This window comes from Typopeltis vanoorti, chromosome 7 (genome assembly GCF_054136105.1).
Source record: "Typopeltis vanoorti isolate ZY-2024b chromosome 7, IOZ_Tvanoo_1.0, whole genome shotgun sequence".
NCBI classification, from domain to species: domain Eukaryota; kingdom Metazoa; phylum Arthropoda; class Arachnida; order Uropygi; family Thelyphonidae; genus Typopeltis; species Typopeltis vanoorti.
In genome coordinates this window covers 57873685-57885919 of record NC_143555.1, presented here as the reverse complement: position 1 = coordinate 57885919, position 12235 = coordinate 57873685, and the positions used below count along the sequence as shown (strand labels likewise).

The 12235-nt window shown below is 35.9% G+C and overlaps 2 protein-coding genes across 2 annotated transcripts in view; both read left to right on the top strand.

Moving 5' to 3' along the window:
* Nucleotides 1-2613, top strand: part of ArgRS (arginine--tRNA ligase-like protein) — a 222651-nt gene extending 220038 nt beyond the window's left edge. The window contains exon 14 of the mRNA XM_090395884.1: nt 2110-2613. Coding sequence (XP_090252010.1) covers nt 2110-2219 — 110 coding nt within the window. The 3' untranslated portion in view covers nt 2220-2613. The remainder of the gene's footprint in view (nt 1-2109) is intronic.
* A 3160-nt stretch (nt 2614-5773) lies between these two features.
* LOC150104698 (protein ZBED8-like) lies at nt 5774-7619 on the top strand. The gene is made up of 2 exons (XM_090395610.1): nt 5774-5842; nt 6954-7619. The coding sequence occupies exons 1-2, from the start codon at nt 5774-5776 to the stop codon at nt 7617-7619; spliced, it is 735 nt and encodes a 244-aa protein (XP_090251736.1).
* Nucleotides 7620-12235: the final 4616 nt, after the last annotated feature.

Here is a 12235-nt window from a genome sequence, read left to right as displayed (position 1 = left end):
GGAGTGTAAGGTTTTCTATGCTATCTTTGAAGTGGGCTGAGTTTTTTGTGTGTGATGGTGTGTTGCCAGTATAGTGTGTGAGCTCTTTGGCCAAATGTATAGCTAATTTGTATGTGGGGAAATCAATGCCATCCACTATGGGACGTAACGGCACATTTTCTTTATGCATTTTTGGGAGTCCGTAAATACGCGAGGGGGGGGGTAGAGTTAAATGGCTTTAATCTGTTGGTAAGTTCTACAAGCCAAGAAGTGACTTTTTTAAGGAGCCTGTGAAGTTTTCTAATTTGTGAGTTGGTGGGATTGTATTCGATAGGGAGGTAAGTAGCCCGATCTAAGAGAAGAGCATTAAGCTTACCTTTGAGTTCTTTTGGTTCAGTACTACAGTTGCATTTCCCTTATCTGCTTTGGTGATAACTAATTCTTTATTATTCCTCATTTCCTGTAGAGCTTTATATTCCTTGTTGGATAGGTTGGTTTTTGCTGTTCTTGCTTTGGAGAGGACACAAGCTACATCCAGTCTTACACTGTTGGCAGTTTGATGTGGAAGGTGGCGGATGCCGCGTTCGATCTGGATCATAATATCCTCACTAGGTATTTTTCTGGGAGCAATGGCGAAGTTGTGGCCACGTGAAAGTGCATTGAGTGCTTCAGGCTTCAGGATAACTGAAGAAAGGCTGATTATGCTACGTTGATGATGTGTTCGCTATTTGGCCACATGGCTCTGAAACACTCCTCTCCTTCTTAACACACTTAAACAACCAACATTCCAGACAAGTTCACCCTGGAAAAAGAGGAAAACAACAGCCTCCCTTTCCTAGACACACTAGTCACCCGCCAGCCTAATGGAACCTTGGTTTTCTCAGTTTATAGAAAACCCACCCATACAGGCAGATACATTCACCAAGAATCCCCCCACACACACACACAACAATATGGAGTGGTGAAAGCACTATACAACAGGGCTAAACTAATCTGTTCTAACGACATGGCCCTAATCACTGAACTAAATCACATCCTCAACACTTTCTCAGCCAATGGCTACCCCACCCCAAAAAAAAATCCAAAAAATATTAAAACCTACAAACCACAGCCCCCCTTCCCCTCCACAGCAAGGATTACTCTAAATCCATCACTATTCCCTACAACCGAGGCACCTCGGAAAAAATTACCAATATTTAAAAAAAAACATGACCTGACCTCCTGTTACGGTTCTTACAGAAAATTGGCATCCCTTATCCGCTCCACCAAAGACCAACCACTTCCCCTAGACCTACCTGGTGTATACCAGGTCCCTTGGAGTTATAAACTGTCTTACTTAGGCCAAACAGGCAGGACAGTGAATATCAGAATTTCTAAACACAAGGACTACATCCGTTTTCACAAGTACAGCCATTCTGGTCTTGCAAACCATGCTCTGGATACATGCCACAGAATACTGGAAGGAAGCTACAGTAATTACCATAGCAAATACAAATTTGAAAGACTATTTATGGAATCAGCCTTAAGAAACTCTCCAAACCTCAACAAATTTGGTTGTATGTGACTGCCCCAAATTTGGGAGGCTTACATCAGCAGACCTTCAGCCCAACGGCCAAGAACACCTACTTAGCCTGCTAGAGGGCACCATCAGGACTTCTAGGAGAACAATAGCTTCATCTCTTCATTCTCAGTTACTGTGGTGTAGTGCCTACGTGCACGTGCCTTTCTGTAAGTTCCTTTTGAAAATGGCAACGTGACGTTGCCGAAATATCGGAAATATTTATTAAAGTGTAATTTAATTTATATTCGTATCTATGTTGTTCAATTCCTTAAGTGATTTAGTAATGCATAACCAACGTATAAGCCTGTCTACAAGATGCCTTTTTTATGTTATTAGAAAAGGCTTGTTGAGTAGTCAAACAACTATGTAAAATCTATATACCACATGATATATGTTCTATAGTAGTCCAGTCCAACTGTTACTAAACCAGAAATGGTGTTCTGATTGCTATTTTGTATGGGTGGGGACATAATGATAGCTAGCTGCTTCATTATTAAAATCTTTTGTAAATTATAATGTATATCATATACTTAGTGATTTAAAATTTGATTTTGTTTTCTTTTCTTTAGGCGAAATAGTGAATGTGAACATGAGCCGAATGCTTTTGTGTCAGGCTACAGAATCTTTAATGTCTCAAGGATTTCAGATCTTAGGATTAAAAGCTGTTCACAAGATGTAAATATATTGAATAGATGCTTGAACAGAAGAAAGGTTAAAAAAAGCATTAAAATATTATACAAACACAGATCCCTTTTGATTTCATGGAGTAGTAAAAAATGTAGACATTCTAGCTGAGAATTAAGTCATCTTACTTATCTTTGAAAGCATATGTAGAGTTTAAATTCTATACATTGCACACACCGTCTTGCCTGGATGGAAATGAAACTTTAGGTGATAGGTGAATTTCACTGCACGGTGTGTGACCCCTATGCTGTGTATTATTACGAAACAACCTCACAGAGTCCAGGGACTTCTCATGGGAAGCCACTCAACATCATACAACCCACTGTCTAAACTACTAAATCCATATACTAGAGGTTTGAAGTGGTTTGAATAAAGTTCCACAAGTTCCAGGTTTGAATATTATTTTTCAGAAACAAAAGCATTTCTTTAAATTTAAAAAAAAAAAAAATTTAACTGGATATAAAGAGTTGATTACTGAAATTTTATATTTGATGGTACTAGTGAATCCCTGAAGACTAACAACATGATCTGCACCACAACAGATCATGATAGTACCTACATTCATTGTAGTAAAAAAAAACACTATCCCCCCCCCCCACACACACACACCATTCCCATAAACAAAGGAAATAGCAGGAAAGAGAACAAAAGAAATTGCAAGAAACAATATACCCTGCCTTGAAAGCACTCATTGAGCACTCACCACCTGCCATGCAAAAAAATCTCCTTTCCACTTCCTTACTCACATGACCTTAGTACTAGGGATGACCTCTCATTCTCGCATCATCCATTATCCTATGCAATAATTCCTCTATATCTGTTTGATAGTTTTCTCTCAACTGCTTATTTGTCTCAATCATATAACTCCTATCTACCAACCTCTGAAGTCTGCATTCCTTCAGTCTATCTTTATACTCAATATTCCAGGAATTCTAAGACAGTTTTATTCACCTGTACTGTACACTCTTTCCACTGTTTCCTTATTGCCAATATAGCAATGTGACTGACCATATCTGTGCACAGAAATCCACACAAGGCCCAATTAGTACCTTATACAATGGAACTAACACCTACTTATCTGTACATGTCAGTGTTCTTTGCATTATAGCAACAGTTTTTTGTGTAAGCCACAACTTTCATGGTGTGTCCCCTGAACTTCAGTTCCCTATCTACCAATACCAATATCCACAGATCCCTAGTTTCTCCACTTCCTGAAGCAATGTTCCTCCAATATAATAAACCTCATTCCACTTTCTCTGGCCAAAGTGCATACCCTTACACTTAGCAGTGAAATGCTATCCCCATTTTTCAGCCCAAAGCACCAACATATTCAAATCCTTTTGTAACGACATCACATCAGAACTTCCTGACATTGCTCTTCCTAATTTGATATATAAAATGGACAACAGTGATGATCCTAAAAACAGAACCCTGTGGTTCCACACTTGTCACCTTTCTTTTTTTTTGAGACACTGTTTCCCATACATAACTCGCTGTCTATCAATCAACTATCCCTGTTACCAAAATCCAAATAAATCATGATATAAGAATCTCCTCTATCCAGTACATTAGTCACTCTATTATAAAATGTAACTAAAGCATGACCTCTCTAAATCCATGCTGCTCTTTTGAAAAATTTCTATTCTCATCAGTCCAGATTTGTATCTAACCTCTATCTTTAACATCTTCACCACTACACTTGTTATGCACACCAGCCTATAATTTGACACTACTAATTTGGATTCTCTCTTATTCAGTGGCACTATTTTTCCCTCTTTCCATTCTTCTGGGATTGCTCCTCTTACCAGATTTCTGTTGAACAACCAAGTCATCAGCACTGCCAGCTCTTTCGCATATTCCCATAATATACATGATGATATCCCATCCATTCCCATAGCCTTATTAACTAACATCGAGGTTCTTTAATATTCTAAACATTTCCCATTCTTGAATTGTCAGTCTTTTGTCCTCCTCCTTATTGCGGTTCAACACTACTCTTAACTCCCCCCTTCAATCAGAGCATAATTTACTAGCCCGGTTTTTCTATTCTCCACTCACAAAGTGATAGACGACTTTTATTTCATTATGCAAGGCACACACCCCACCTTTGTGGAAACATCAAATATCTTCAAAAAGTTTCATTTTTTATTTATTTATTTATTTTTGGTTTCTGTAGGTGTTCACTAATTATCTAACTCTTAATCCATCTATAGTACTAATGTATAATAAAGTTACAATCTTTCGTGGATGAGGTGCACATTAAAAATAAATTGTACTACTGACACTCCATGACATATGTAAGCAGACTGTTCCACAGTTCCTTACACAAGTCAAAATTTATGTAAGTTGGATTCTTTCGCACCTTTCACAATAGACTTTGTCATATCAAACACACATGCAAAAAAGTAACATGTAATGCAATGCAGAAATATTAAATAGTAAAAAAAAATGATTAACATCCTGTATTAAATACATAAAAGATTCACACCACCATATCCAATTGGACAATTTTTAAACACTGAACACACCAAATTTTAAAATTTGATTATTTGAAAGCCAGCGTAGTTTTTAAAATGTGCAAACCAACCTATATACGAGGTATCCTTTCCTGTGGTATTTACTGTCAGTACCACAAGACCGAGTTCACGTGCTATACCTGATAAGCTTCGTCCACCTTCATGTTTCTTTATTATCCGTAATTTTATCTCGAGATTGATTACAGTATGTTTGCAAGATGGTTCACGTTTTGATTCAAGGGCACATTTTCCACCAGCCATTGTGAATAATAATTAGAAAAAAAAACACTGAAAACGTGAAAATAAGCACAGTACTATGTAGGTTAGTTCACAGCGAGATACATGCGAGAACTGGGATGATACAGCATGTGGGGCCAAGTGAATTTCTTACATAAGTACGGATTTACGTGTCTCAGGATCTGTCTGTAATTTTAAATTAAGACTGTTATAGTGAAATGAATTCTCCATGCTGTGAAATATTATGTAGATTACTACTTAAAAAGAACAGCAGACTTAAAATACTGCTTACAGAAATTATGGATAATGTTGATATATTTTAATTTATAAGAATTGAAAATGGACACCACCTTCAGCCTTATCCATTCTTAAATCTGCTTCTGTAAGATTGAATGGGTGCCTTACATTTTCTCCACATCACTTTTGAAATATTCAGAAATTTCTTCCAGATGATTTAATATCTACCTTGGCTTCTTTAAATTAAATGCTAATTGAACCTATTCTGATTTTTCATTAACAGTGTTTATGCAGCAGTATATTTTCATGTCATTATTGTTATTGAAATGCTATAAAAATAATTGTTATTTATTTATTTTAAAATTATTTATTTATTTATTATAAAAATAAATAAATAAGAATTATTTTTATAGCATTCCAATAATGACATGGAAATATACTGCTGCATAAACACTGTTAATGAAAAAACAGAATAGGTTCGATTAGCATTTAATTTCAATCTGTTTTAAGTTTCTGCAGCATAATCTCAAAATTTGAATATATAAATTCTCATGTAATGATGGGATATTTCAATAAATGGGAATTGGAAACAATTTTATTGCAGGAACTTCTCTATATTTCAAATCAGGTAAGTGCACATTATAAATTCCATGGCAGCTGTCCTAGTCAGCCATATACATCACCTCACCTTTCATCTGCTATAGTTTCACTTGTCTACTTAGAACTTTCAGGGTCATCAATACAGTACAGTTGGCTCGCACTATAACACACACTATAAGGGGACCACATGAATGTACAATTGACTCCCATTTATTATAATAGCAAAGTATATATGGGGGTTTGGTTGGGACTTTTGGTAGTTGATTATAATGCTGTTTGCTATGCTAGAGAAAATTCACTATATTATACTTGACAAGAAATTATATTCTTGTGTAACTAAGCAAAAAAAAAAAAAATTTTGAATTTTGTAGAAAATTCACTAGAGTAACCTATCTGTAGTCCCCTGAGTTTCCTCTAGAGCAGGGGTTCCCAACCTGGGGTACCCATACTCCCAAGGGGTACAGTGAATAGCAAGTAAATAAGTATATTATGCTATTAATATATTCCAAAAATAGTTATGTTATCAACATTTCCGGGCTATTCCATGTTGGTACTGTTTGTCAGCCACGCCAGCAACATTTCAGCTTTCTTTTCTGACACGGTGAGGTTGCATAGACTTTTTTCTCACTGCAGGGTCCGATAACTTAAAATGCCTGGTTAAGATTCAAGATAGCTAGTGAAATTGCCAAATACCATTATCAAATAATACAATTTGTGATTGGATTCGAGAAATATCAAAAGACGTACATGTACAGGTAGTGGAGAAAATCAAGAAAAGTTCGGCAAGAATTAGTTTACAGTTGGATGAATCAACTGATGTCTCTAACTGTGCACAGCTTCTTGTTTTTACTAGATATATACATCAGAATGAAATAAAAGAGGAATTTATTTTTTGTAGACCCTTGAAAGAAACAACAGAGGCAGTGGACATTATGAATTTGGTGAATGATTTTTTTTTCAAATGGCCTTTCATGGGAATTAGTAGAATCTCTTTGTACTGACGGTTCTCCTGCTATGTCGGGGAAAAAAATCAGGTTTCACCGCTTTAGTTAAAGAAATCAACCCAAATATTTTTACAAGCCATTGCATCCTTTACTGGTATGCTTTAGCATCTAAAACACTTCCACATAATTTGAAAGCCATTTTTGGATGTTGTTGTTCAAGTTGTGAATTTTATCAAAGCATTGAATCACTGTGTGTTTAAATCTTTGTGTGAAGAGGTTGGAGCAGATCATATCGTAGTGCTGCGTCATACAGAAATACGATGGTTATCCAGAGGAAATGTTTTAGGAAGGGTTTTTGAACTTAGAAATTTAATTGAATTTTTTTTAGTCAAAAAAGTATCTGCCTTTGCTTCATATTTCAAAGATCCAAACTTTGAGATTTCTCTGGCTTATCTTTCTGATGTATTTGGAATTCTTAATTCTGTGAACATTTCACTGCAAGGTACAGATGTCATTCTCGTGGAGGCTGAAGAAAAGATACAATCATGTCAAGAAAAATTGACTCTCTGGGGAACAAGGGTGGAGTTAGGTAACTTTGCCAATTTCAAATGTCTTGATAAAATCACTTCAGATCCGGCATATGAACTAAAACAGGAAGTTCGTGATAGCATTATATTGCATTTAAAAACTTTGAAAGAGGCATTTGCAAGAATAATTCCACCTGACCAAATGAATGAAGTTAGGATTTATAACCCTTTTCATATTAATTTAGAAAAAATCAGTGACAATGACCCAGTGAAAGACGAGCTAATTGATCTCTGCAATAACAAGGAAAACTCCGAATTGAATTCCAATCAATGAAGTTACAAAATTTTTTGTGTACACTTGGAGAAGCATATCCCATTATCACCAAAAGTGCTTACATGGCTATAATTCCATTTATAACAACTTATCTGTGTGAATCAGGATTCTCATTTCTGTTTTCAATCAAGTCCAAAACAAGAAACAAACTGATGCCTGAACATGATATGTGGGTATCTATTTCAAAAACTGTACCAAGAATAAAACTGTTGGTGGATAAGAAACAATATCAAAGGGTCTCACTAGTTGATTTTACTGCAGTTTAATAAAGATTTTACAATTTTATGATGATGTAATTGATTTATTTACCGACTAAAGCTTTTATGAAAACTTAATTACTGTTTATTTCTTATATCTTTGAATCTGTATGGTGAACTTAAGAATTTATTTCTTATAATGAACAGGGGGTACCGGATAATTTACTAAAAGCCAAGGAGGTACGGGGACCAAAAAAGGTTGAGAACCTCTGCTCTAGAGTATCATTGTACCTGTGTAGAGTTTGTAACAGTGAATGAGTGAGAGAGAGGTTGATATAATGGTGCTGCAGTAAGAACTCACTATAATTCTTGGTATAGGTTTGTGTTACTACATAAATAGCATTGATGCATCTCCATCGAGAGATGGTGCTTCAGTATATAGATGTTTTACATGACTTTTTTTTTGTGTGTGTGTGTGTGACTACTTTAGTGTACAGAATACACTACTTGGAGGGAATCATGTTTTGTGTGTGTGTGTGTGTTGGGGCCATACATGAGAGGTTGGTTATTCAATCTATAATACATTAGTACTACTGTATATGAAAAGAGAATTGGGAAATATGGAACAATAGTAGGGATGAAAGAGGAGGAAGAGAAATTTGTTCTTCTTTGAGTATGGAATTTCATGTGAAGGGATGGTTTGTTGATAGCTGCACATGTTTCAGTGGATTTGGTAAAGAGAGAGAGAGAGAGGAGGAGGAGGAGGAATTATTGAAGATAGCTCTGATGAACATTTACCATGGAAATATGTATAGAAGATGCATGCTGTTGATATTAGATGCCTGTGTCAGAGTGGTTGGAGTGAGTTGGTAAGAGATAAGTCGTTAATCAGTCTGACTGCTCTCTTCTATATTATTATTATGTGACACCTCCAGGGAGTCCAAAGGACTCATTGAGGGAGAGTGTGCCAACAGCATTGAGTGATTTTCCCTTCCAACTGCTAACCGCGCTCAAACTTGCTTAACTTTTTGCGAGCCATTAGTAGCAGAGGCTCTATCAATTGACCAACCTTTGCATCAAGTATTTTTAGGCAGCTCTTAGGGACACCTCTCCTAAGATGTGCAAGCAGTACTCAATGGATGGGCAGACTTGTGATTTGTACAGAGTGTAATAGCTGTTTGAGAGTAAAGTAATGCCTTGAATGAAAGAGGAATCCTAATTTTTTGGATGCCAAGGAGGCAATGGTTGTAATGTATTTATGCCAAGTGAGTCTTGATATCAAAGTAATCCCAAAAAGAGAGATTTCCTCTTGCCTAGAGATTTTGATGATGTTAAAATAAGTCTGGGATAATATGGTTCTTTGTTGTGGGAAATAAAGCAGAACTGTGTTTTGCAGGGGTTGAAATCAACAAGGTTATCAGAGCCCCTTGAAAAATAGTTTAGAGATCAGAATTTAGGCTTGCAGAAGTTATTGCTCTGTGATTTGTGATGGTTTGTTTGATGCAAGGTTTGTCAAGTGAGAATGACAAATGAAGTGTACTCTTGTCAGCAGAACTATGTATTGGATTGACAGTCAACTGGAGCAGGTTGTTGATGCATAGAAGAAACAGGGTGGGTGAGAGTACAGAATCTTGTGGAACCCCAGCATTACTTGCATAGTTAGAAGATAGGGACTGTCAACCATTACATGCAATTACTATGATAGTACTATCTGACCAATTTTACATTATTATTATTTTTATCAATGATTTACTTCCCAAATTAGTCTCGTATTTGCCAGCTCCCCCAATACATTAGTCAGATATCACATTTGGTCTTTTAAGGGAATATAGCCTGAATTGCTTTGCCTACATCTGTCTTTCTCTGGATCTTTTTCCTGGCATCAAACTCCTGATTTTTTGCTAATCTTTCCTTTCCTGTTCTGCTTAAGTAACCATATGGTACATTTCTAAATGATAATGATGTCGGGTTTCTTTCAAGGATCTACATTTTTAATATGTTTGCCATTGATGCCTCCTATTCACTCATTTTCTTCATAATTCTCATATTTGTGGTTTCTATCTCTGAACAATTGTTCTGTTTCTAAGCCAACTTTCATAGCCAACAATTAAAATCATGTTAAACACTATGTGATGTACTGCTAATTTAATGTTTAATTTAGTATTTTGGCTAATTACTTTCTTCCATATAATTTGTTGAAAGTTTATTTTTCACTTGGTTAGAGTATAATAAATTTAGTTTAATCCTTTATCCAAGCGTGAGCAAACAAAGTTTGTGCCTGAAAGTATCTTCAGGACTGGGGTAAAGTGGTACAACACTTTGCTAATGCTTCTGCCTTGGTATCTCCACTTGGGCCTGGCTCCCACTGAAGAGACCTCAATAAAGGTCGAAACTAGTCTGGGTAGTGGCCCTTCCCTTAATGCATAACATTAGACATATCCGCAAGGAGATATGTTTTGCATTATAGGAGATACTGAGACAGGAGTTGTTGGTAGCTTGCTCCACCTTTGCACCGAGTTGCCCTGGTGTTGTACCACCTTACCCCAGTCCTGAAGATACTTTCAGGCGCAAACTTTGTTTGCTCACACTTGGATAAAGGATTAAACTAAATTTATTATACTCTAACCAAGTGAAAAATAAACTTTCAACATCTTTCTCTAAATCCAGAGTAATTTATTAAAAAAAGGGTGGCACACCATTTGGCAACTCCTATAGGTAGAGATGACCTGCTAATGCGTCTGCCTGGTATCTCCACTTGGACCTGGCTCCCACTGAAGAGACCTCAATAAAGGTCGAAACTAGTCTGGGTTGTGGCCCTTCCCTTAATGCATAACATTAGACATATCTGCAAGGAGATGTGTTTTGCATTATGGGAGATACTGAGTTAGGAGTGTTGGTAGCTTGCTCCACCTTTGCAAGGAGTGCCCTGGTGTTGTACCACCTTACCCCAGTCCTGAAGATACTTTCAGGCGCAAACTTTGTTTGCTCACACTTGGATAAAGGATTAAACTAAATTTATTATATTCCATATAATTTATTTGCTTGGCTCCTCACTATAGTAGTTGTTGTTATTCTTTTATCTATTTCTATATTAAATTTGCCATTGCACTAAATGTTATGCCTAAATAATTAAAATGTTTTACCTATTCTATAGGATCCCCCTGTATCAACTGCATTCCTAATTGAAAATAGTTTAATGTTATTGTTCTTGCCGTATCTTATAGTTTTTCTTTTTATAACATTTTTCATACCAAATTTTTTAAATCAGTTATCGTTTAGGACTGTAAACATCATTTACATTAAGTAAAGGGTTAAATGTATTAATCCTTCTTTCTTTGTAATGTGATCCATAAAAGTTATGAATGACAATACAGTATAGGCTACATATTGCCAAGTATAATGTCACGTTTATACCATAAAGTTTCAAGCTACTTTCTCTATCACAAATTTTCTTAGCATCTTATCAAGTACACTTGCACAAAAACCTAATTGAAACACTTGGGAAATTCTTCTGTAATTCTCTCATTTAGTTTTATCTCCCCTGTTATTAGAGCTCTGCCCTTCTCATTCAAAACTGAACGTTTGGATTGCCACTTCTTATTCAGTGTACAGCTGAAAAATGTTTCTAGTCCCATAATTGAGATTTCTGGTCAAATATCATCTTTGTTCACCAAAGATGAATATCTTTGAATAAGTACAAACTGCCTTTGTACTTTTTCAGATTTCTGACAACTTTTTATACCTCCCTTACTGAATACTCTGAATGCAAGACTTATTAAGAATTTTTTTTTGTTCATCCTACTTGAATGTCAATTAAAATCCCTGATAGTCTTAGGCTAGTTATGCTGTGATTGGCTAAAAGTAGAGGCTAGCTTCCCACTAGTCTTCAAAAGTTGGAGCTAAACTGCATCACCTACTTCCCTTTGGTGATGAAAGGTGTTAGCAGATTTATTTTTTATTTTGCTTAAATGTTAAATTTTGTAAACCCAAATGATTACATTAATATACTATGGTGCGTTACATAATCATGCACTATATCATGAACATTAATATTTTATGTTCCTTTTTATAATTTTAATGAAAAAATCAATGAAGCTTGTTATCTCAATCTATGAAATAAGACACAATCTGAGCAACTTTTTTTTCTTTTTCCAGAAATGGCTCAATGGTTACTGCTTATCTTTAAAAGTAAAATTTTCTTCCTGCTTTTTGACGTTTTCCATGTAACGGCCCTTCAAAATGTGTAATATTAAGTTTCAAAAGCTGTACCTCCTGGAAAGAAATCAACAGACACCATTATGAGAAACAAACAGCCATGGTGCTATCCTTAATAAGATATAGGACTTCCTTTCACTGCAATAACTGCAGCATTAATACAAGGCATACTTCCCACAAGTGTAAGATAGCAATCAATGGGAA

Excerpts from the sequence above, each read along its gene's own strand:
- LOC150104698 (XM_090395610.1), top strand. The coding sequence starts at position 5,774 with ATGGGATATTTCAATAAATGGGAATTGGAAACAATTTTATTGCAGGAA. Across the intron at positions 5,843-6,953 it reads TTCTCTATATTTCAAATCAG|CCATTTTTGGATGTTGTTGT; the intron begins GTAAGTGCACAT and ends ATAATTTGAAAG.